The sequence below is a fragment of the Oncorhynchus gorbuscha genome, linkage group LG07 (genome assembly GCF_021184085.1).
Source record: "Oncorhynchus gorbuscha isolate QuinsamMale2020 ecotype Even-year linkage group LG07, OgorEven_v1.0, whole genome shotgun sequence".
Lineage (NCBI taxonomy): Eukaryota > Metazoa > Chordata > Actinopteri > Salmoniformes > Salmonidae > Oncorhynchus > Oncorhynchus gorbuscha.
In genome coordinates, this window is record NC_060179.1 from 7,233,230 (window position 1) to 7,260,268 (window position 27,039).

The 27,039-nt window shown below is 42.8% G+C and overlaps 1 protein-coding gene across 1 annotated transcript; it reads right to left on the reverse strand.

Moving 5' to 3' along the window:
- Window positions 1-3,691: 3,691 nt before the first annotated feature.
- On the reverse strand, window positions 3,692-26,420 carry LOC124039459 (ATP-binding cassette sub-family D member 3-like). Its single transcript, XM_046355448.1, has 20 exons — window positions 26,248-26,420; window positions 24,668-24,704; window positions 24,464-24,565; window positions 17,033-17,121; window positions 16,280-16,349; window positions 15,626-15,723; window positions 14,329-14,452; window positions 13,893-13,949; window positions 13,569-13,711; window positions 13,352-13,421; window positions 13,141-13,210; window positions 11,472-11,661; window positions 11,082-11,246; window positions 10,845-10,908; window positions 10,558-10,635; window positions 10,356-10,421; window positions 8,377-8,586; window positions 6,177-6,281; window positions 5,926-5,982; window positions 3,692-5,687 (listed from the first exon to the last, which is right to left on the reverse strand). The coding sequence occupies exons 1-20, from the start codon at window positions 26,358-26,360 to the stop codon at window positions 5,610-5,612; spliced, it is 1,986 nt and encodes a 661-aa protein (XP_046211404.1). The 5' UTR covers window positions 26,361-26,420; the 3' UTR covers window positions 3,692-5,609.
- Between the last annotated feature and the right edge of the window lie 619 nt (window positions 26,421-27,039).

Consider the following 27,039-nt stretch of genomic DNA (forward strand, 5'->3'; position numbering starts at 1 on the left):
ATCCTCAATACCCAATCATTATTCAGGGAGGAGTCATCCTCAATATCTAATCATTATTCAGGGAGGAGTCATCCTCAATATCTAATCATTATTCGGGGAGGAGTCATCCTCAATATCTAATCATTATTCAGGGAGGAGTCATCCTCAATACCCAATCATTATTCAGGGAGGAGTCATCCTCAATATCTAATCATTATTCAGGGAGGAGTCATCCTCAATATCTAATCATTATTCAGGGAGGAGTCATCCTCAATATCTAATCATTATTCAGGGAGGAGTCATCCTCAATACCCAATCATTATTCAGGGAGGAGTCATCCTCAATATCTAATCATTATTCAGGGAGGAGTCATCCTCAATATCTAATCATTATTCAGGGAGGAGTCATCCTCAATATCTAATCATTATTCAGGGAGGAGTCATCCTCAATACCCAATCATTATTCAGGGAGGACTCATCCTCAATATCCAATCATTCTTCAGGGAGGTGTGTTTCTGTCCTCCCATCATGTGTGCTCAGGGTTCAATTACAACTACCTATACTTACCACAGTGCTATCTACCTACCAGTGTTACCTACCTACAGTTGAAGTCAGAAGTTTACATACACCATATCCAAAAACATTTAAACTCAGTTTTTCACAATTCCTGACATTTAATCCTAGTAAAAATCCCCTGTTTTAGGTCAGTTAGGATCACCACTTTATTTTAACAATGTGAAATGTCAGAATAATAGTAGAGAGAATTATTTATTTCAGCTTTTATTTCTTTCATCACATTCCCAGTGGGTCAGAAGTATACATACACTCAATTAGTATTTGGTAGCATTGCCTTTAAATTGTTTAACTTGGGTCAAACATGTCGGGTAGCCTTCCACAAGCTTCCCACAATAAGTTGGGTGAATTTTGGCCCATTCCTCCTGACAGAGCTGGTGTAACTGAGTCAGGTTTGTAGGCCTCCTTGCTCTCACACACCCTTTTTCAGTTCTGCCCACACATTTTCCTACCTCATGATGCGATCTATTTTGTGAAGTGTACCAGTACCTCATGCAGCAAAGCACCCCCACAACATGGTGCTGCCACCCCCGTGCTTCACGGTTGGGATGGTGTTCTTCGGCTTGCAAGCATCCCCCTTTTTCCTCCAAACATAACGATGGTCATCATGGCATAACAGTTCTATTTTTGTTTCATCAGACCAGAGGACATTCCTCCAAAAAGTACGATCTTGTCCCCATGTGCAGTTGCAAACTGTAGTCTGGCTTGTTTATTGCAGTCTTAGAGCAGTGGTTTCCTGCTTGCTGAGCGGCCTTTCAGGTTATGTCGATATAGGACTCGTTTGACTGTGGATATAGATACATTTGTACCTGTTTCCTCCAGCATCTTCACAAGGTCCTTTGCTGTTGTTCTGGGATTGATTTGCACTTTTCGCACCAAAGTACATTCATCTCTAGGAGACAGAACCTTCCTGAGCAGTATGACAGCTGCGTGGTCCCATGGTGTTTATACGTGCGTGCTATTGTTTGTACAGATGAACGTGGTACCTTCAGGCGTTTGGAAATTCCTCCCAAGGATGAACAAGACTTGTGTTCTACAATTTTTTCTGAGGTCCTGGCTGATTTCTTTTGATTTTCCCCATGATCTCAAGCAAAGAGGCACTGAGTTTGATGGTAGGCCTTGAAATACATCCACAGGTACACCTCCAATTGACGCAAATTATGTCAATTATCAGAAGCTTCTAAAGCCATGACAATTTTCTGGAATTTTCCAAGCGGTTTAATAAAGACACAGTCAACTTAGTGTATGTAAACTTCTGACCCACTGGAATTGTAATAGTGAAATAAACTGTCTGTAAACAATTGTTGGAAAAAAATTTAGGACATGATTTAGGACTACTTTGTGCATGACAGACTTGCCAAAACCATAGTTTGTTAAAAAGATATTTGTGGAGTAGTGACATAGTGTTACCTACCTACCTACCTACCACAGTGTGTTACCTACCTACCTACCTACCACAGTGTGTTTACCTACCTACCTACCTACCACAGTGTGTTACCTACCTACCTACCTACCTACCACAGTGTGTTACCTACCTACCTACCTACCACAGTGTGTTACCTACCTACCTACCTACCACAGTGTGTTACCTACCTACCTACCTACCTACCACAGTGTGTTACCTACCTACCTACCTACCTACCACAGTGTGTTACCTACCTACCTACCTACCTACCACAGTGTGTTACCTACCTACCTACCACAGTGTGTTACCTACCTACCTACCTACCTACCACAGTGTGTTACCTACCTACCTACCTACCTACCTACCACAGTGTGTTACCTACCTACCTACCTACCTACCTACCTACCACAGTGTGTTACCTACCTACCTACCTACCTACCTACCACAGTGTGTTACCTACCTACCTACCACAGTGTGTTACCTACCTACCTACCACAGTGTGTTACCTACCACCACCTACCTACCACAGTGTGTTACCTACCTACCTACCTACCACAGTGTGTTACCTTACCTACCTACCACAGTGTGTTACCTACCTACCACAGTGTGTTACCTACCCACCTACCTACCACAGTGTGTTACCTACCTACCTACCACCACAGTGTGTACCTACCTACCTACCACAGTGTGTTACCTACCCCTACCTACCACAGTGTGTTTACCTACCTACCACAGTGTGTTACCTACCTACCACAGTGTGTTTACCTACCACAGTGTGTTACCCTACCTACCTACCACAGTGTGTGTGTTACCCTACCTACCTACCAGTGTGTTACCTACCTACCACAGTGTGTTACCTTACCTACCTACCACAGTGTGTTACCTTACCTACCACAGTGTGTTACCTTACCTACCACAGTGTGAACCTACCACAGTGTGTTACCTACCTACCTACCACAGTGTGTTACCTACCCTACCTACCACAGTGTGTTACCTACCTACCTACCAGTGTGTTACCTACCTACCTACCACAGTGTGTTACCTACCTACCACAGTGTGTTACCTACCTACCTACCACAGTGTGTTACCTACCTACCTACCACAGTGTGTTACCTACCTACCTACCACAGTGTGTTACCTACCTACCTACCACAGTGTGTTACCTACCTACCACAGTGTGTTACCTACCTACCACAGTGTGTTACCTACCTACCTACCACAGTGTGTTACCTACCTACCTACCACAGTGTGTTACCTACCTACCTACCACAGTGTGTTACCTACCTACCTACCACAGTGTGTTACCTACCTACCACAGTGTGTTACCTACCTACCACAGTGTGTTACCTACCTACCACAGTGTGTTACCTACCTACCACAGTGTGTTACCTACCTACCACAGTGTGTTACCTACCTACCACAGTGTGTTACCTACCTACCACAGTGTGTTACCTACCTACCACAGTGTGTTACCTACCTACCACAGTGTGTTACTTTCTCCTTTCTACTGAATCCTTTAGAGATTTTAAAAAGGACATAAAACAGATGCCCACTAAACCCTGTCAGCAGGATATAAAACATTTTGGAACTTTTCAGATAGAAATATGTAATGTAGAACAAACATGCCTATCTGACAACTAGAACAAGGAATTATGTTGGCTCAATTTAAAGCATTTCCATCTGCAACATTCAACAACATTTGGCAACTGAAAGAGTCCCTGTGATAACAACACACTCCAGTCTCTGTTTTAATGAAAATGCATTGTTGATACAGTTTATTGCAGGTGCATGCACTTTTTTTTAAGAGTCAAATCACTATATTACACAGTCTCTCTCCCATATAACCATGAGTTCTACAGAGCCTGTTTCTTTTAACAGTTCACAAAAAAAACAGACTAACACCATTGCTTCAGTCAGTATATTATAGTAGTAGTTACTGTTGTGGTAGGGGAGGAATCCTTCTGGGTTTCTGCAGATCAACTGCACCACTCTGATCCAAGGAAGAACACATGTCACACAATTCTCATAGATCAGTCGATTTGTCATCTAGTGCCAAGTCCACATACTGCTACAAGCAGCTGGAGAGAATGACTGATTATGTACGGAAATGCTTAAAAAGACAGGAGACAGAAAACCTGGTCCAGGGGATTCAACCGAGTGCTGTGCAGAAACGTATTTGTGATAGATGATTTGTAAATGTGAGTGATTCAGAGCCTTCCTCGAACACACACACCGGGCTCCTCTCGTCGGCCCTTTCCTCATCTCTTTCTCAAACTACATTGGAGAAAACCCAAGGCTCCTCTCAGACCTTCTCTTTCAATGCGTTTTCAGAGGGAGGTGAGAACACGCTGAAAGACAAAACTGAGAAAAGGCTACAGAGGAAGCACCTGGGGACAGGGATTCTCCAGCTTCAGGCAACACTTCCTCTTTACTCTACAGCAGGTCAGGCTTCATAACCCAAGGCCTAGGAGGACTAGCCTGGTCCTAGACAGTACAAACATATCAGGGACCAGGATACAAAAGGCCTAGATGGACTAGCCTGGTCCCAGACAGTACAATCATCAGGGACCACTATACGAAAAGGCATAGGACTAGCCTGGTCCCAGACAGTACAATCATCAGGGACCAGGCTAGGAAAGGCCTAGATGGACTAGCCAGGTCCTAGACAGTACAAACATATCAGCGACCAGGCTAGGAAAGGCTAGATGGACTAGCCTGGTCCTAGACAGTACAAACATACCAGCGACCAGGCTAGGAAAGGCCTAGATGGACTAGCCTGGTCCCAGACAGTACAAACATCAGGGACCACTATACGAAAAGGCATAGGACGAGCCTGGTCCCAGACAGTACAAACATCAGCGACCAGGCTAGGAATGACCTAGATGGACTAGCCTGGTCCTAGACAGTACAAACATATCAGCGAACAGGCTAGGAAAGGCCTAGATGGACTAGCCTGGTCCCAGACAGTACAAACATCAGGGACCACTATACGAAAAGGCATAGGACGAGCCTGGTCCCAGACAGTACAAACATCAGCGACCAGGCTAGGAATGACCTAGATGGACTAGCCTGGTCCTAGACAGTACAAACATATCAGCGAACAGGCTAGGAAAGGCCTAGATGGACTAGCCTGGTCCCAGACAGTACAAACATCAGGGACCAGGCTAGAAAAGCACATGGAAGGATTTCACCCCAGCAGAGGAAACAAGCAGCTTCATTTGCATATTATACATATACCTTTAAAAAAAAGACAAGATAGCAGTATATTACCTGCCCTCAGTGACTTGTCTAAAAGACCACTAAAACAATCACCTGGGTCTCTACCTCCCTGTGTTAATTCATCAGATTAGAGTCCTCTGTAGGGGCTAACTCCTCTTAATTATTACGAAGCATGATTCAGTTCACAGTTGTATAACACAAACATTCGCCCATTCCGTAATCTGCATGAGTTTGGACCAATTTGGACCATAAATTACAAGTTATATACAATCACGTGACTAACAAGATGCTTTTAAATATGGATTTGTCAAAAAAAAAAAAAAAAAAAACAGGGTTACTTCAAAAACTTGGTTTTAAGTGCAGAATTAGTGAGCAACTTTTTCTAGGCCAACTTATGGTGTGTGTGTGTGTGTGTGTGTGTGTGTTGTGTTTGTCTAGGAGCCAAACTCAATGGTCTCCTCAGTGATGGGTTTGAAGTCATAGTTCCCTCTCCCGTCCATGTGAAGGTAGTACTGGAAAAAACAAAGCTCAGTCTCAGTTCACCCAAACAGGATTTGGGTTTGGGGTTACACCAGAGCAACTTAAATAAACCCTTTGCTTACATGACATAAATTCAACAAAATATACACATTTTAAAAACTGCCAGAAGGAGTCCCCCACAGTAATCTCCCAGAGCATTCCCAACAGTATATGGACACATCAGTAGCCACAAACTCCCCCCAGTATTTCCAGAAAAGGTTGCGATCTTACCTCGTGATGTTTCCACAAAGACTTCCTGTGAGAGACGGTGAACAGACTGATGCCAACCTATTGAAAACAGACCAGACATAAGCAGCTAGACAACCACACCAAACAACTAGATGAACCATGCTGCAAACCACTTGTACGTAACGTATATTATTATTTATTAAAAACTGGAGAATTATAAAAAGACAGATTCAGAAGTAAACCACTCAGACATGTAGCAGTACACGCTACGAGTCCGGGCTAAAAGGCCGTACCGTTCTGCAGTGGCTGTAGATGAAGTCCTCCACATCAACGCTCACAGCACTGGTGCACTCATCCAGGATGGCAAACTGGGGCTTGTGGTAGAACAACCGAGCCATCTACAGACACACGTGAAGCAGACCAAACCAAGTCAAAAAATGGCCATCTACAGACACACGTGAAGCAGACCAAACCAAGTCAAAAAATGGCCATCTACAGACACACGTGAAGCAGACCAAACCAAGTCAAAAATGTCTGTGTCCCAAATCTGTCTTGCATACTACATTACTAAAACTACACTGAACAAAAATAAACAGCAACAACTTCAAAGATTTTACTGAGTTACTGTTCATATGAGGAAATCGTTCAATTGAAATAAACAAATAAAGGCCATAATCTATGGATTTCACATGACTGGGAGTACAGATATGCACCTGTCGGTCACAGATACAGAAATAATAATAATAATGGGCCTCAGGATCTCATCACGGTATCTCTGTGCATTCAAATTGCTATCGATAAAATGCAATTGTGTTCCTTGTCCATAGCTTATGCCTGCCCATACCATAACCCCGCCACGGGGCTCTCTGTTCACAACAATGACATCAGCAAACCGTCCGCCCACACAATGCCATACACGTGGTCTGTGGTTGTGAGGCCGGTTGGATGTACTGCCAAATTCTCTAAAATGCCGTTGGAGGCGGCATATGGTAGAGAAATTAACATTTAATTATATGGCAACAGCTCTGATGGACATTCTTGCAATCAGTGTGCCAATTGCATGTGCCCTCAACTTGTGACCTCTGTGGTATTGTGTGACAAAACTGCACTTTATGCATGTATATGTATATGCATATATATATATAAAATTCATACACACATACATACACACACACACACACATATATACACACACACACATATATACACACACACACATATATAACCCATATATATATATATACACACACATATATGGTCCTTCTGTAGCTCAGTTGGTAGAGCATGGCGCTTGTAACGCCAGGGTAGTGGGTTCGATCCCCGGGACCACCCATACGTAGAATGTATGCACACATGACTGTAAGTCGCTTTGGATAAAAGCGTCTGCTAAATGGCATATATTATTATTATTATTATATTATTATATATACACACACATTTTACCCCCCTCTTCTCCCCAATTTCGTGGTATCCAATTGTTAGTAGCTACTATCCCCCAATTTCGTGGTATCCAATTGTTAGTAGCTACTATCTTGTGTCATCGCTACAACTCCCGTACGGGCTCGGGAGAGACGAAGGTTGAAAGCCATGCGTTCTCCGAAACACAACCAAGCTGCTTCTTAACACAGCTCGCCTCCAACCCGGAAGCCAGCCGCATCAATGTGGCCACAGGAGACGCTGGTGCGCGATGAGACAAGGATATTCCTACCGGTCAAACCCTCCCTAACACGGGCGACGCTAGGTCAAATGTGCATCGCCCCACGGACCTCCCGGTCGCGGCCGGCTGCGACAGAGCCTGGGCCAAAACTGCACATTTTAAAGTGGCCTTTTATTGTCTCAAAGTGCACCTGTGTAATGATCATGCTGTTTTATTATGCCACACCTGTTAGGTGGATGGATTATCTTGGCAAAGGAGAAATGCTCACTAACAGGGATGTAACCAATTTGTGCCCACATTTTGCAAAAAAATAAGCTTTTTTTTTGTGCGCATGGAAAATTTATGGGATATTTTATGTCAGGTCATGCGTTTATATTTTTGTTCAGTGTACATACAGAGTACTAAATGGTAGTATTTAGTTTAATCTTTTTATTTTATTTATTTTACCTTTATTTAACCAGGCAAGTCAAGCTACATTCTTAACTGCCTGTTCAGGGGCAGAACGACAGATTTTTACCTTGTCAGCTCGGGGGTTTGAACTCACAACCTTCCGGTTACTAGTCCAACGCTCTAACCACTAGGCTACGCTGCCACCCCAATCTAATGCAATAAGCAACACGTTATGCTCCGCCTACATTTTCAGTATGTCACATCCTATAAAACATTGTTCATATACCCTAAATACCTAGTTTTTAGAAGGCCAGTATGATGTCACTCTGTGATAACGATAAATGGTGAAGTATCTCCAATGAGGTACGAGAAACCATTTTGATTGTATTTTTTTTATTTCGAATAAAAATATTCCATTCAGGAAGTATTCCTCTCATCCGTCTTACCGCCATCCTTTGCTTCTCTCCTCCACTGAGGACGTCCATCCAGTCCTGTACGGTGTCCCAGGTCCCCTCCCTGTCCAGGATGTGACCCAGCTGGACATTGTCCAGGTACTCCTTCAACACCTGGTCAGCGATTCCTTTTCTCTTCTGTTCCTCATAGGTGTCAGGGTAAATCACCTGATCCCTCAGGCTGCCAAGGGTCATATACGGTCTCTATAATAGGATTCAATAAGTCAAAGGTCATGTTGGGTCTGTACAATAAGATGGAAGAGGTCAGGGGTCATGGAGGATCTCTACAATGAGATGTAAACAGACAGACTGAATTTACAATTTGCCAAAACATGGAATAGAATACGATAATAGGGGTGTAACAGTTCACCAAACCCACGGTTCGGCATTACGTTTTTGGGGCAACGGTTCGGTTTCAGCGCAGCAGGGGAATGAAATGCCGTTCAGCGTTCACAACGTTCAGCGTTCACAACGTTCACAACGTTCAGCGTTCACAACGTTCAGCGTTCACAACGTTCAGCATCACAGCATTCAGCATCACAGCATTCAGCATCACAGCATTCAGCATCACAGCATTCAGCATCACAGCATTCAGCATCACAGCATTCAGCATCACAGCATTCAGCATCACAGCATTCAGCATCACAGCATTCAGCATCACAGCATTCAGCGTTCCTTCCATTTTCTGTTGTGACAGGATTTTTATTTTGGGCTTCTCAAGTTCACTCTGACGTTCGTAACTACGTGGGAGGTGGGAATTTACCAGTTGTGAAGTCGTAAATACTAGTTGGATGCATTCGTGCGATTGAACTAGTTGAGGAACGGCGATTGGCCAACAAGTTGTCAACCATAAACTAAAAGTACAGTCGTCAGGCTCGAAAAAACAAACGATAGAGTTCAAAATTGTATTTAATAGATTGCTTTTTTAAAATAAATAATGTGTTGTTATAATGCTGTTATAGGGACCATTTCCTTAGTAGGTCAGAGGTCACCATGTGTGGAGAAGTGCGTGCTCAGGATGACTGACGAGTTTCCCCACTAGTAGGAGGGACATTCAAGTGGATTGTTCCCAGTAGCATGTGGTAAATTCCCACTTCCCACTTGGTTTACGAACGCACCGTGACACCGCCTTCTTCCATGACAGATTCACACTTGTGACTCTCATAAACGGGGGGCCGTGTCTGTAGCACGGTACATCTCCGACCCTGGGGTCATGTGACAGGCTGTCACTGGTTAAGTAAGAGTAACACAAGGTGCATTAGCCAATTCATTGAAAACTTTGGCTTGCTTATATAGAGTGGGTACTACCCCGTTTACTGAAATGTCTTTCACGAGGTGCTGAAAAATCCCGTATTCTCAACCACCGAGAATGGCCGCATATCCGCGGCTATAAACCCAAAGACTGTAAAAAAAAAACAAAAAAAAACATAGCCCATCTATCATTCTTGTCATTTCTTTGACCCGGTTACAATCAGCTGCCGGTTAGAAAGGGTTGAACGCAGAGGGAGACGATGTTGTGGTGTTGTTTATTTGTGTTTCCGTCTTGCTCTGGTATATAATGTGTCAACGTATTGGTGGTGTTGGCAGCTGCATTGGCTTTTCTTTTAGAGCGTTTGAGACTGTTAACTGTTTACTGTTAACGTTTCATCCACAACTCTTTCCCTACTGGGAAGACAAAATGTTCCTAAAAATGTCCCACCACTCACCATAGTACAGAGGTACTTCCCAAAAAGGAAGCTCCTCACAAAAAGGACAGTTTGAACTGTTTAGAGAGTTAATATTTGAATTTTGATCATGTTGTTTTAACGGTAAAGCTTGAAGATGTTTCTCCCGGCTCGGTTTTACTCAACAGGCACAGGCCTACAACGCAGTTGGGTTTACAGTGCGGACCAAACCCGAGGTTTCATACCAAACAGTTTGGTACGAATACCCTAATTGGTCATATAAAATACTCAAGGTGTCCATTTAGTTACCTGAGGAACATAGAAGAGCTTCCCTCTCTCAGGCTTGGTCAGCTGTCCTCCGAACAGAGGCCAGAGCTATGGAGAAACACACCGAATGTTATCTCCAGGGGTTATCACTCTTAAGTTACGTCAACGCAAATAATTGATTTGGTTGCGGTACTTCCATCCCCCACAGGCATATCAATAGAACATGAAACTGAACATTCATCACCTCTCCCAGGACTCTGAAGAGTGAACTCTTGCCACAGCCATTGGGCCCACACACTAACACGTTGGTACCAGACCTCACCTGGGGAGGGGGGGGGGAGAGAGAATAACCTCATTGTAACATCCAGCGTGACCCTTCAAACTTTGAATACATCACTCATTAAAATCAAAGTGGTCTGAAAATTCCCGACTTTAGAATACAAAAATAAAAATGTTCTTTATGTCTTATTGTCCTAACCAGATGTTCTCAGTGAGACTTAACTGGCATAAAGAAAAGAAAGAGATGCCTACTTCAAAGGTCAGGTCCTTGATCAGGATATCTCCGTTGGGTGTTGCCAGTGGTGTGTGTTCAAACCTGCAGCACCAAAACAGTCAAAGACACTGCTCTTACTGACCACTCCTCCTCAGAAAACCCCTTGGCCGTGGACAACTTCAGCGAGGGTAACATATTAAAAAGAGATTTTATGCAGCCAATATCATGTACAGAGATGCAGAGAGGCTTTTGTACAGAGGCTTTGTCACACATACTTGATGATGTGGTCAACGTTGATGATCCGTCCGCTGCCCGGGACAAGGGGGACTCTTTCTACGGCTTCTGATTCCTTGTCCTGATGAGAGACCATGGTGCGCTCGTACTTCCCAGAGTTCAGTTCCTTCAGGACCTTCATGAGCTCAGTGATACGCATGGTGAACCTGGGAGAAGGGAAACCAGCCTAGCTCAGAACACCTCCTACCCAAGCACTACGGAGGGAAAGCATGGAAAGCACCGACAGAAGAATGAAGTGGTCATGGAAAGATAAGGCAGTTTAGTGGTCTATGTCTAGAACAGGCTACTACTTTGAATTAGAAATGGAATTGAATCAAATACCATCCAATATGTGATTGGATCATAGTGTATTGGGAAGAGAGAAGTCTCACCCAGAGAGCCTGGTCATCTCTCTACCAGCCAATACGATCCTTCCCAGAGCCTGGGACATCCTCAGTAGCATCCTGCCACTCTGGTAATAGTCCTCCAGCAACTCAGGTTGGCTGCTGTTCATGTGGCGGGGGTCGGCTAGGTTGAGGAAGGGCCGACTCACCACCAGGTAGCCCACCACAGTGGCTATGTCTGAGGGAAGGAAGAGACCCAAGCACTGGTTTAGTAGGTGATGCAATGAACAATGTTATTTTATGTTCGTCTGGCCAAGCAACGATAAAATGTGGCGGCTGGACAGCGGCAAGTCGGAGAAGTGCAGAAATCAACTGGCCGCCATTTACAGCTCTCTCTCTCTGGCCATGTATCTGATGATGATATCACCATTTACAGCTCTCTCTCTCTGGCCATGTATCTGATGATGATATCACCATTTACAGCTCTCTCCCTCTCTGGCCACGTAACTGATGATATCACCATTTACAGCTCTCTCTCTCTGGCCATGTAACTGATGATATCACCATTTACAGCTCTCTCTCTCTCTCTGGCCATGTAACTGATGATATCACCATTTACAGCTCTCTCTCTCTGGCCATGTAACTGATGATATCACCATTTACAGCTCTCTCTCTCTCTCTCTCTGGCCATGTAACTGATGATATCACCATTTACAGCTCTCTCTCTCTCTCTGGCCATGTAACTGATGATATCACCATTTACAGCTCTCTCTCTCCTCTCTCTCTGGCCATGTAACTGATGATATCACCATTTACAGCTCTCTCTCTCTGATGATATCACCATTTCTCTCTCTGGCCATGTAACTGATGATATCACCATTTACAGCTCTCTCGCTCTCTCTCTCTGGCCATGTAACTGATGATATCACCATTTACAGCTCTCTCTCTGGCCATGTAACTGATGATATCACCATTTACAGCTCTCTCTCTGGCCATGTAACTGATGATATCACCATTTACAGCTCTCTCTCTCTGGCCATGTAACTGATGATATCACCATTTACAGCTCTCTCTCTGGCCATGTAACTGATGATATCACCATTTACAGATATCACCATTTCTCTCTCTCTGGCCATGTAACTGATGATATCACCATTTACAGCTCTCTCTCTGGCCATGTAACTGATGATATCACCATTTACAGCTCTCTCTCTCTGGCCATGTAACTGATGATATCACCATTTACAGCTCTCTCTCTCTGGCCATGTAACTGATGATATCACCATTTACAGCTCTCTCTCTCTCTCTCTCTGGCCATGTAACTGATGATATCACCATTTACAGCCTCTGATGATATCACCATTTCTCTCTCTCTGGCCATGTAACTGATGATATCACCATTTACAGCTCTCTCTCTCTCTGGCCATGTAACTGATGATATCACCATTTACAGCATTTCTCTCTCTCTCTCTCTGGCCATGTAACTGATGATATCACCATTTACAGCTCTCTCTCTCTCTCTCTGCCATGTAACTGATGATATCACCATTTACAGCTCTCTCTCTCTCTCTGGCCATGTACTGATGATATCACCATTTACAGCTCTCTCTCTGGCCATGTAACTGATGATATCACCATTTACAGCTCTCTCTCTCTGGCTATGTACTGATGATATCACCATTTTAATATGCAGTATTTAAAACATCAGGTCTTACACTTTGCGATTTCAGGCTGTCCACGAAGCCCATTGAGAAACGGAAGAAGATAAACTTGTGCAAATGGTCGACCTGAGAAGACAGAAGGCATCGCAGCATTATCATCAAAACACTTTTTAAAACTCACAAATCAGCAGTTTGTCCATTTAGACAGAAGTGAAGACAGAGCTTTAATGTACCTCGGACTGGCACACAGGACTAACGGTAACTCACCAGTTTCTTAAATGTCGAGTGAATCGTCTGTTTCTCTCTCATGTTCCCGTTGTAGAAGGCAATCTCCTCACTAAGACAAAAACACGTTAAACATCATTTAGTTCTCTTTTTTTTTTTTTAACACCACGACAGGGGTGATTTAATAAGTTTTAACTTAAAATTTTTTAAAAGCACTCTATTGCCAACCCATGATGTACTCAGATCCAGGCTTTCACACCTGTTGGTGATGAGTCGCGAGTTGACATATCGGTACTCTCCCTCGTAGCGCTGCTCTGTCACCGTCATCTTACCGATGGGCCGTCGTAGTCTGGTCAGGAACAGGCCTGAGACCAGCAGGTAGGTCATCATACTCGCTGGGCCCTGACGGTGAATCACATACAGAATATATTTCAGATTATATTTCAGAATATATTTCAGAATATATTTCAGAATATATTTCAGAATATATTTCAGAATATATTTCAGAATATATTTCAGAATATTCTAAAAAAAACCTGAATGGAATCTATTGGTTGCTTCTGGAATCTGAATTCGTATTCACCTGGGCACCGATGGCAGACGTCAGCTTGAAGATGTACAGTCCAATGTCCAAGAGAGGCTAAAGGGGATACGCAGTAGTGTTAACATGTAGACCTACCTGGTGGAGTAGGGGGCCCGAGGGCACACAGTGTGTTGCGAAATCTGTCAATGTATTGTCAAATTGTATAAACTGCTTTCATTTTTGCTGGACCCCAGGAACAGTAGTGGCTTCCGTGGCAGGAACCAATGGGGATCAATAATAAATACAAATAACAGCTTTCAGCAATATCACGATTTACAAGTTAATGATAAACTAAGGTGTACTACAACAACCATACAAATTCCTAAACATACACCTTGGAACCACACATACGAGAAGATATAGACAAGAATGTATACTTCGGTCTTAAACAAACAGTAGTCAGCCAGCATGATAGTTTAGGTGTAGCCTACAGTACCTTGCTGAGGTTGGAGTAGAGGTCCACCACGCTGTTACAGAACCTCTCTACATCCTGAGTCAGCAGCTGGTCAGCGTTAGCGATACGGTTATCCAGGTTGCCCATTTTGTAGTACGTGTATCCTCTGGGGATGACACACATTTTGAGTGAGTTCAATTACAGACAGACTGACTATGGGAATGTAAGGTTATGAGAAGAGGCAGTAGACAGAAGACAGCGCAGTAGACAGTGCAGTAGACAGCGCGGTAGACCGCAGGGTAGACAGCGCGGTAGACCGCAGGGTAGACAGCGCGGTAGACTGCAGGGTAGACAGACAGCGCAGTAGACAGCAGGGTAGACAGACAGCGCAGTAGACAGTAGGGTAGACAGACAGACGGCGCGGCAGACAGACGGCGCGGCAGACAGACGGCGCGGCAGACAGACGGCGCGGCAGACAGACGGCGCGGCAGACAGTAGGGTACAGACAGACGGTAGACCGCAGGGTAGACAGACAGCGCAGTAGACTGCAGGGTAGACAGACAGCGCAGTAGACAGCAGGGTAGACAGACAGCGCAGTAGACAGCAGGGTAGACAGACAGCGCAGTAGACAGTAGGGTAGACAGACAGACGGCGCGGCAGACAGACGGCGCGGCAGACAGACGGCGCGGCAGACAGACGGCGCGGCAGACAGTAGGGTATACAGACAGACAGCGCGGTAGACAGCAGGGTAGACAGTAGACAGCGCAGTAGACAGTGCAGTAGACAGTAGGGTATACAGACAGTAGACAGTGCGGTAGACAGTAGGGTATACAGACAGCGCGGTAGACAGTAGGGTATACAGACAGCACGGTAGACAGTAGGGTATACAGACAGCGCGGTAGACAGTAGGGTATACAGACAGCGCGGTAGACAGTAGGGTAGACAGACAGCGCGGTAGACAGTAGGGTAGACAGACAGCACGGTAGACAGTAGGGTAGACAGACAGCACGGTAGACAGTAGGGTAGACAGACAGACGGCGCGGCAGGCAGACGGCGCGGCAGGCAGACGGAGCGGCAGGCAGACGGAGCGGCAGGCAGACGGCGCGGCAGGCAGACGGCGCGGTAGACACAGTAGGGTATACAGACAGTAGACGGCGCGGTAGACAGTAGGGTATACAGACAGTAGACGGCGCGGTAGACAGTAGGGTATACAGACAGTAGGCGGCGCGGTAGACAGTAGGGTATACAGACAGTAGGCGGCGCGGTAGACAGACAGCGCGGCGCGGTAGACAGTCAGTAGGGTATACAGACAGTAGGCGGCGCGGTAGACAGTGCTTACTTGAGGTACTCGTCGTAGAGGTGTTTGGTTAGCCTCACTCTGAACCTTAGCTTCAGCTCATTCAGACCCAGCTTCAAGAAGTTATTCACCAATGCGATCTGTCAGTCAACAAAACATACACTTTAACATCAGCTCTTCATCAAAACACAACCTTAGTACACTGTCCAAACACAGATGAAATCTGGATTTGTTTAATCCACAGGCAAAGAGACAGTTGAATACAAAAGCATGCAGAGAATATTAAACACCAATTGTCTAGAGGATAAGACACATTCTGTAAAAACGTACATATAACAAAACAGAATATTCTCCAGTTTTCCAGGCAATGTATGATCGATCCTATTATCTGGTTATTGATCAATTATATATAAAATATAAATGATATTAGGAAGTGATAAGTTACAGTATTAAGAGAGGATACGAATAATATACAGTCAATATTATTATGCTAATAATAATAATATTAATATCAGACGACCTCTGAGTATTTAAAACAGAATAAGAAAGTAGACTGGAATCGGCGTTGTAAAACTAACCAACTACTGTAACATGACATTTATATATCAGAGGCAAATCAAATCCACAGACATCTAAAAAAACCGAGTCAATTGTTGGATGCAATGAAATAACAAAAAAAAGAAAAAACACACTTACAAGTGGCATCACTTTGCAAAAGTTGAACAAGTAGTTCTTGAAATCGGTGTTGGAACGACCGATAATTGCGCTGCAGACCCAAAACATGCACAAGAACGAACCAACTGGGTCAGTGACATGGGACACACAGCTAGGCAATACATTGGCAGATGAGTGGATTTCACCTGGAACGGTAGTGCCTAGATTCTAGCCTCAGTAAGATCTGTTTATGCTTCAGCCAACTCCTCTGCCATGATGGTCATGGGGGAAAAAAACCCTGTTAAACTCAAGCACATACAGTACCAGTCATAAGTTTAAACAAACCTACTCATTCCAGGGTTTTTCTTCATTTTTACTATTTTCTACATTGTAAAATAATAGTGAAGAAATCAAAACTATGAAGTAACACATATAGAATCATGTAGTACATTGATATCTCTGCTAATGATACCACTGGGGGAGATTGAAAGGCATGTCTTTTCATGCGCAGGAATTCAGTTAATATGATCCGGGGCTGGTTTCCCAGACCTGGAATAAAGCCTAATCCTGGACTAAAAAGCACACTTTAAAATAATTATCTCCATTGAACATGCGTCTTAGTCCAGTATCAGGCTGAATCTGTGCATGGGGGGGACCAGACCCTCATATTGTAACCCCAACAACACGATCACATCCACCAAACTCATTGGTCAGTGAAGAATCACAGGTCACATGGCAAGTCAGGGTTCTAACCACAGAATGAAAGTGTTCTAATTCTATCTCAGTGATTCTCACCTTTCAATCATGGTTCCATTCTGGATCATCCAGACATCACAATATGTCCTGGTCACCAACATGGCAGCTATGAGGACAAGGTATCCTGTCTGTGATGACAACGGAGGGAATAGAGAAGTGGTGACCAGGATTTAGGACCATATTTTAGACTAAAATACACAGATTAAACAATGCAATGGACAGTTCTTTAAGCAAATCAATGTCATGTTTGTATTGTAAATAATATGAGCAAACTAGATGAATGACTAGTACATGGCAGTTCAAATGTAGAATTGACCTGTCCTCATCTAACTGACTGGTAGAATTGACCTGTCCTCATCTAACTGACTGGTAGAATTGACCTGTCCTCATCTAACTGACTGGAAGAATAGACCTGTCCTCAGCTAACTGACTGGAAGAATAGACCTGTCCTTATCTAATAACATGACCTGTAGAATAGACCTGTCCTTAACTAACATGACCTGTAGAATTGACCTGTCCTCATCCAACAACATGACCTGTAGAATTGACCTGTCCTTAACTAACATGACCGGTAGAATAGACCTGTCCTTAACTAACATGACCTGTAGAATACACCTGTCCTCATCCAACAACATGACCTGTAGAATTGACCTGTCCTTAACTAACATGACCTGTAGAATTGACCTGTCCTTAACTAACATGACCGGTAGAATAGACGTGTCCTTAGCTAACATGACCGGTAGAATAGACGTGTCCTTAGCTAACATGACCTGTAGAATAGACGTGTCCTTAGCTAACATGACCTGTAGAATAGACGTGTCCTTAGCTAACATGACCGGTAGAATAGATGTGTCCTTAGCTAACATGACCTGTAGAATAGACGTGTCCTTAACTAACATGACCTGTAGAATAGACCTGTCCTTAACTAACATGACCTGTAGAATAGACCTGTCCTTAACTAACATGACCTGTAGAATAGACCTGTCCTTAACTAACATGACCGGTAGAATAGACGTGTCCTTAACTAACATGACCTGTAGAATTGACCTGTCCTCATCTAATTGACTGGTAGAATTGACCTGTCCTCAGCTAACTGACTGGTAGAATTGACCTGTCCTCATCTAACTGACTGGAAGAATAGACCTGTCCTCAGCTAACTGACTGGAAGAATAGACCTGTCCTTATCTAATAACATGACCTGTAGAATAGACCTGTCCTTAACTAACATGACCTGTAGAATTGACCTGTCCTCATCCAACAACATGACCTGTAGAATACACCTGTCCTCATCCAACAACATGACCTGTAGAATAGACCTGTCCTTATCTAATAACATGACCGGTAGAATAGACCTGTCCTTATCTAATAACATGACCGGTAGAATAGACCTGTCCTTAACTAACATGACCGGTAGAATAGACCTGTCCTTAACTAACATGACCGGTAGAATAGATGTGTCCTTAACTAACATGACCTGTAGAATAGACCTGTCCTCATCTAACAACATGACCTGTAGAATAGACGTGTCCTTAGCTAACATGACCTGTAGAATAGACGTGTCCTTAGCTAACATGACCTGTAGAATAGACGTGTCCTTAGCTAACATGACCTGTAGAATAGACGTGTCCTTAGCTAACATGACCTGTAGAATAGACATGTCCTTAACTAACATGACCGGTAGAATAGACGTGTCCTTAGCTAACATGACCGGTAGAATAGACCTGTCCTCATCTAACAACATGACCTGTAGAATAGACGTGTCCTTAACTAACATGACCGGTAGAATAGACCTGTCCTTAACTAACATGACCTGTAGAATACACCTGTCCTCATCCAACAACATGACCTGTAGAATTGACCTGTCCTTAACTAACATGACCTGTAGAATTGACCTGTCCTTAACTAACATGACCGGTAGAATAGACGTGTCCTTAACTAACATGACCGGTAGAATAGACGTGTCCTTAGCTAACATGACCTGTAGAATAGACGTGTCCTTAGCTAACATGACCGGTAGAATAGATGTGTCCTTAGCTAACATGACCTGTAGAATAGACGTGTCCTTAACTAACATGACCTGTAGAATAGACCTGTCCTTAACTAACATGACCTGTAGAATAGACCTGTCCTTAACTAACATGACCTGTAGAATAGACCTGTCCTTAACTAACATGACCTGTAGAATAGACCTGTCCTTAACTAACATGACCGGTAGAATAGACGTGTCCTTAACTAACATGACCTGTAGAATTGACCTGTCCTCATCTAATTGACTGGTAGAATTGACCTGTCCTCAGCTAACTGACTGGTAGAATTGACCTGTCCTCATCTAACTGACTGGAAGAATAGACCTGTCCTCAGCTAACTGACTGGAAGAATAGACCTGTCCTTATCTAATAACATGACCTGTAGAATAGACCTGTCCTTAACTAACATGACCTGTAGAATTGACCTGTCCTCATCCAACAACATGACCTGTAGAATACACCTGTCCTCATCCAACAACATGACCTGTAGAATAGACCTGTCCTTATCTAATAACATGACCGGTAGAATAGACCTGTCCTTATCTAATAACATGACCTGTAGAATAGACCTGTCCTTAACTAACATGACCTGTAGAATAGACCTGTCCTTAACTAACATGACCGGTAGAATAGATGTGTCCTTAACTAACATGACCTGTAGAATAGACCTGTCCTCATCTAACAACATGACCTGTAGAATAGACGTGTCCTTAGCTAACATGACCTGTAGAATAGACGTGTCCTTAGCTAACATGACCTGTAGAATAGACGTGTCCTTAGCTAACATGACCTGTAGAATAGACGTGTCCTTAGCTAACATGACCTGTAGAATAGACATGTCCTTAACTAACATGACCTGTAGAATAGACGTGTCCTTAGCTAACATGACCGGTAGAATAGACCTGTCCTCATCTAACAACATGACCTGTAGAATAGACGTGTCCTTAGCTAACATGACCGGTAGAATAGACGTGTCCTTAACTAACATGACCTGTAGAATAGACCTGTCCTTAGCTAACATGACCTGTAGAATAGACGTGTCCTTAGCTAACATGACCTGTAGAATAGACGTGTCCTTAGCTAACATGACCTGTAGAATAGACGTGTCCTTAACTAACATGACCGGTAGAATAGACGTGCCCTTAGCTAACATGACCGGTAGAATAGACGTGTCCTTAACTAACATGACCGGTAGAATAGACGTGTCCTCATCTAACAACATGACCTGTAGAATAGACGTGTCCTTAACTAACATGACCGGTAGAATAGACGTGTCCTTAACTAACATGACCTGTAGAATAGACGTGTCCTTAACTAACATGACCGGTAGAATAGACGTGTCCTCATCTAACAACATGACCTGTAGAATAGACGTGTCCTTAACTAACATGACCTGTAGAATAGACGTGTCCTTAACTAACATGACCGGTAGAATAGACGTGTCCTTAACTAACATGACCTGTAGAATAGACGTGTCCTTAACTAACATGACCGGTAGAATAGACGTGTCCTCATCTAACAACATGACCTGTAGAATAGACGTGTCCTTAACTAACATGACCGGTAGAATAGACCTGTCCTCATCTAACAACATGACCTGTAGAATAGACGTGTCCTTAGCTAACATGACCTGTAGAATAGACGTGTCCTTAACTAACATGACCTGTAGAATAGACCTGTCCTTAACTAACATGACCTGTAGAATAGACCTGTCCTTAACTAACATGACCTGTAGAATAGACCTGTCCTTAACTAACATGACCTGTAGAATAGACGTGTCCTCATCTAACAACATGACCTGTAGAATAGACCTGTCCTTAACTAACATGACCTGTAGAATAGACCTGTCCTTAACTAACATGACCTGTAGAATAGACCTGTCCTCAACTAACATGACCGGTAGAATAGACCTGTCCTCATCTAACATGACTGGTAGAATAGACCTGTCCTCATCTAACATGACTGGTAGAATAGACCTGTCCTCATCTAACATGACCTGTAGAATAGACGTGTCCTTAACTAACATGACCTGTAGAATAGACCTGTCCTTAACTAACATGACCGGTAGAATAGACCTGTCCTCATCTAATAACATGACCTGTAGAATAGACGTGTCCTTAACTAACATGACTGGTAGAATAGACCTGTCCTCATCTAACATGACTGGTAGAATAGACCTGTCCTTATCTAACATGACCTGTAGAATAGACCTGTCCTTAACTAACATGACCTGTAGAATAGACCTGTCCTCATCTAACAACATGACCTGTAGAATAGACCTGTCCTTAACTAACATGACCTGTAGAATAGACCTGTCCTTAACTAACATGACCTGTAGAATAGACCTGTCCTTAACTAACATGACCTGTAGAATAGACGTGTCCTCATCTAACAACATGACCTGTAGAATAGACCTGTCCTTAACTAACATGACCTGTAGAATAGACCTGTCCTTAACTAACATGACCTGTAGAATAGACCTGTCCTCAACTAACATGACCTGTAGAATAGACCTGTCCTCAACTAACATGACCTGTAGAATAGACCTGTCCTCAACTAACATGACCGGTAGAATAGACCTGTCCTCATCTAACATGACTGGTAGAATAGACCTGTCCTCATCTAACATGACCTGGTAGAATAGACCTGTCCTCATCTAACATGACCTGTAGAATAGACGTGTCCTTAACTAACATGACCTGTAGAATAGACCTGTCCTTAACTAACATGACCGGTAGAATAGACCTGTCCTTAACTAACATGACCTGGTAGAATAGACCTGTCCTCATCTAACATGACCTGTAGAATAGACGTGTCCTTAACTAACATGACCTGTAGAATAGACCTGTCCTTAACTAACATGACCGGTAGAATAGACCTGTCCTTAACTAACATGACCTGTAGAATAGACCTGTCCTTAACTAACATGACCTGTAGAATAGACCTGTCCTTAACTAACATGACCTGTAGAATAGACCTGTCCTTAACTAACATGACCTGTAGAATAGACCTGTCCTTAACTAACATGACCGGTAGAATAGACCTGTCCTTAACTAACATGACCTGTAGAATAGACCTGTCCTTAACTAACATGACCTGTAGAATAGACCTGTCCTTAACTAACATGACCGGTAGAATAGACCTGTCCTCATCTAACATGACCTGTAGAATAGACCTGTCCTCATCTAACATGACTGGTAGAATAGACCTGTCCTTAACTAACATGACTGGTAGAATAGACCTGTCCTCATCCAACAACATGACCTGTAGAATAGACGTGTCCTTAACTAACATGACCTGTAGAATAGACCTGTCCTCATCCAACAACATGACCTGTAGAATAGACCTGTCCTCATCTAACAACATGACCTGTAGAATAGACCTGTCCTTAACTAACATGACCTGTAGAATAGACCTGTCCTTAACTAACATGACCGGTAGAATAGACCTGTCCTCATCTAACATGACCTGTAGAATAGACCTGTCCTCATCTAACATGACTGGTAGAATAGACCTGTCCTTAACTAACATGACCTGTAGAATAGACCTGTCCTCATCCAACAACATGACCTGTAGAATAGACCTGTCCTCATCTAACAACATGACCTGTAGAATAGACCTGTCCTTAACTAACATGACCTGTAGAATAGACCTGTCCTTAACTAACATGACCGGTAGAATAGACCTGTCCTCATCTAACATGACCTGTAGAATAGACCTGTCCTCATCTAACATGACCTGTAGAATAGACCTGTCCTTAACTAACATGACTGGTAGAATAGACCTGTCCTCATCCAACAACATGACCTGTAGAATAGACCTGTCCTTAACTAACATGACCTGTAGAATAGACCTGTCCTTAACTAACATGACCTGTAGAATAGACCTGTCCTCATCCAACAACATGACCTGTAGAATAGACCTGTCCTTAACTAACATGACCTGTAGAATAGACCTGTCCTCATCCAACAACATGACCTGTAGAATAGACGTGTCCTTAACTAACATGACCTGTAGAATAGACGTGTCCTTAACTAACATGACCTGTAGAATAGACCTGTCCTTAACTAACATGACCTGTAGAATAGACCTGTCCTTAACTAACATGACCTGTAGAATTGACCTGTCCTTAACTAACATGACTGGTAGAATAGACCTGTCCTCATCTAACATGACTGGTAGAATAGACCTGTCCTCATCTAACATGACTGGTAGAATTGACCTGTCCTCATCCAACAACATGACCTGTAGAATAGACCTGTCCTCATCTAATAACATGACCTGTAGAATAGACGTGTCCTTAACTAACATGACTGGTAGAATAGACCTGTCCTCATCTAACATGACTGGTAGAATAGACCTGTCCTTATCTAACAACTAGTCATTTTAGAGTTCATTCAGTAGAGGATGAACTCTGATACACCCAACAGACTTCATATCATCGTGACCTTGACTTATCAAACAAACTGATCAGTATGACAGGTCTGTTTGGGCTCTGTGGGTATTTTTTGATTTATTTTATACAACACACAAGACTATAAAACGTTTGCAAATTGTCAATGCTCACACTTAATGAACTAAAATGTCTGTTGAGACAAACGTGCACAGAGGAAGAGATAAGTTGTGGCCGTAAAAGTGACGCAACGAAGGAGCACAGATCTATCTGTACAAGACAAGGTCGATTACCACAGAGACTAATTACTTCCAAGGTTTAATGCTTATCATGCCGTGCTACAGAACACAACTTATCGGCCGAGACATCTACTTACTGTAGAAGTTCAGCCATTTTTACAAGTGGCCTTATTTTTCACTCTTTCTGTGCATGTAGTTGATCCCCAAACCATTATTATATATATTTTGTTTCGTTACAGAGTCCTCACTTGCCTTTGACTACAATGGATTATGAAAATGTGTCTAAGGCAGGTTGTAAAGCTCTCCAAAAACACTCCAAACCAACTCAACCAGAATCTCATTCTGTATAATGTCTCTGCACTCAATTCTTGAACAAAAAAAAAAATCCTCTGTCTCATAAATCCATATTTTTGTGTTGTTGTTGTTGTTGTAAACAGCATCATTCAAACATGAATTTATGGCACAGTGAAGAAGAAAAATAAAAGTCTTAATATTTTGTGCAGAGACATCCAGAATGAGATTCTGCTGTAATAGGAGTGTCGCGGAGAACTTGTCATAATGCATTGTAGCCAATCACAAGTGATGACTCAGCAAAACGTGCCAAACTATTTTCTGCTACAACCACATAATGAAAATAAGGCCACATGTAAAAAAAAAAAAATAGTGGAACTTCCCCTTTAATAATATTATACACATTACATAATAACTGACTTATAAAATGCCACTGGGAACTCCTCTGAGCGTGTTTTTATTTTGCTCAATATGTGACCATATTGGTCTGTAACAACAACAACCCAACCACAAGGCCCACCTCTTTGCAGAACCAGCGAGGCACCATGATCCGGATGATCTTACTGATTCTGAGGAAGAAGACATGGTCCACCGCCGCCCGGTCTTTCTTGGCTGCTTTGTCCTTCACAAATGACAGAGCCAAATGCAGGTGTCAGGGGACAAATGTGACATGTAGTTGAGAGGTTTATACATTTGTTGGATGCACGTTTGCTTGTGTACTTACTTCATTGCTCAACACCAGTTCTGAGCGTCCTTTTTTGCTGTAAACGATATAAAAACGGTACATAGTCAAGATACAACTGTTCCAACTAGACACGTGCAACATCATGCAATGAACACAATGCCAAGGGTAAAATTGATTTAGTTTCATCATCGTAAATCGAGTGTAATGGTGTGAAGGTTGAATGTTTAAAAAAAAGAAGATAAAGAGAGATCACATGGGAGTCTTGACACAGCATTTAACTTCTAACGAATGTGCTACTTTTAACTGTCTAAGAACATTTGCAAAAATTACATCAAAGGGCAGCAAGCTGCTAATAAGCAACAGTAACTTCTGTTACATTGTTGAAATATTAGCAGTGATTAGCCAATGATATATCGAGATTTTAACCCTAGATGACTGACTGGGGGGGTGGGGGCACGGTATTGAAACCACCGCACAGCCATTTTGGTACTCCTCCCGCAGTTTCTAAAAAAAAAAAGATTCTGAAAGTTATAGAAATGCATTTATCAACATCTATATTTGTTTTTGAAATGTATATTATATTACATACATCTTATTAGATACTTAAGTTACATTATGTGAACTGAACATTAAAAATGGAAAGATAAAAACATTTGTTAAAGTACTATGTTACTATCCCCATGACAACAAAGGCATACTTCAAAAGACATGATTTTGTCCTTAAATCATTTGATTGAAATACTGTATAAGTCCATTTTTTTCCCAATGGAGGACCAGCCAGGTCACCTGACATACAAGACAGTATCCGATATGGGGATGAGAGTAAGAATCAGCCTCTGACTCCAAAGATTGCAAGTTCAAATCCAGCGATAGAAAGTGGTTTTTGAGATTTTTGTTTGAATCCTATCCCAAACCTTAACCATTCAGAGTTAATGCCTAACTGTAAGATTTCAGAGTTAATGTCTAAACTTACCCTTAAACACTGACATTTGAGAAAGATGGATGAACGTCTAATTCTGATGTAAGACAGAGCTAAGTTTCTTCCTAGGTTCTGGCCTTTCTAGCCACCGTGCCTCTACACCTGCATTGCTTGCTGTTTGGGGTTTTAGGCTGGGTTTCTGTACAGCACTTTGAGATATCAGCTGATGAAAGAAGGGCTTTATAGATAGATTTGATTGGAAGGACCACTCCTTCTGAGGAGTACCAATATGGCTGCCGGTGGCGTCAATGCCTCATTAAAATGAAGAAAAAAACCATTAGCAAATCAAGGTTTATACACATCATTGCGACTATTCCAGCTGCACCGGGGTATAAAGACCTCTATTGTTTGCTAATGAGAAATGGAGATTTACATTGACAGAGATATAATAAAAACACAAACTTAAATGTTACAACAATGCGATATGCACAGGCATCAACTCCTGTTTCTTATAGATACCTGCGATATTATACAACTACAAAACATCTCACTGACTTTCAGACTTTACACCCGTCAAAATGGGACAACGTTTCTTGGCTTGCTGGCCACAAGTTCTGTGACACAATAACCCGTTGCATGGGCAGTCTCGCTACGCACAATTAAAGTACAACAGAGAGTACTTTTCCCCCCAGCAACATACCCGCTTGACTTGCCTCCTCCTCTTCTTCTTTGCTTCAGGATGTATAAAACGAGAAGGACTCCGCCAGCTATCGAAGAGTTTTTAGCTGTCAGGTACTTACTGACGGCCGCCATATTACCGACAGTATCAGTGGATCAGTGCGCACCGACTGGCATGCTGGGTAGTGGGCAGGGAACAAATGAGAGTAGTCCGTCACCGCGGACGAGTGAGAGCATAGGTCAGGTAGGGTCGAGGGAATGGTTCATATAACTGACCATGCTATGGCTTAGAAAAAGCCGAATAATCCGTTTATCCCGGCTATGTAGCTTATTCTAAAGCCCATGGATAATTATATGACATGATGATATTAAAATGAATAAGCTGTGTAATTGCAAGTGTGAGTGCAGCTTTTATATAGGCTCGGTTACAGCAAGGACATGGAAATAAACAATGGCATGATATCATATCGCCGAATATCATCTACAGAAAACGCTTTTTTTTCTGAATAGGTTGGGTATTGGTCTCTCCAGCCTACCGTTTAGAGAATGAAAGAGACACTTTCATGGATATTTTTTATTTTTTAAATCGTAAACCATACATTTTTACGCGTAGTTATAGTGAAACACGTCAAGTCTCGTCTTCATTTTGACAGCTTGTTGCAATAGTGATTTTGGTCTTTCAGTAGTAAAATCTAGCTATTTTGCCCCAAGTGGTTCAACTCTACCATTGAAATCGTGATGCCGCTACGTCATCCCAAGGGCGGGGTTCTGTATGCAATACACTCACTTGTCGATGTGCTGGTGTGTGGTCCCA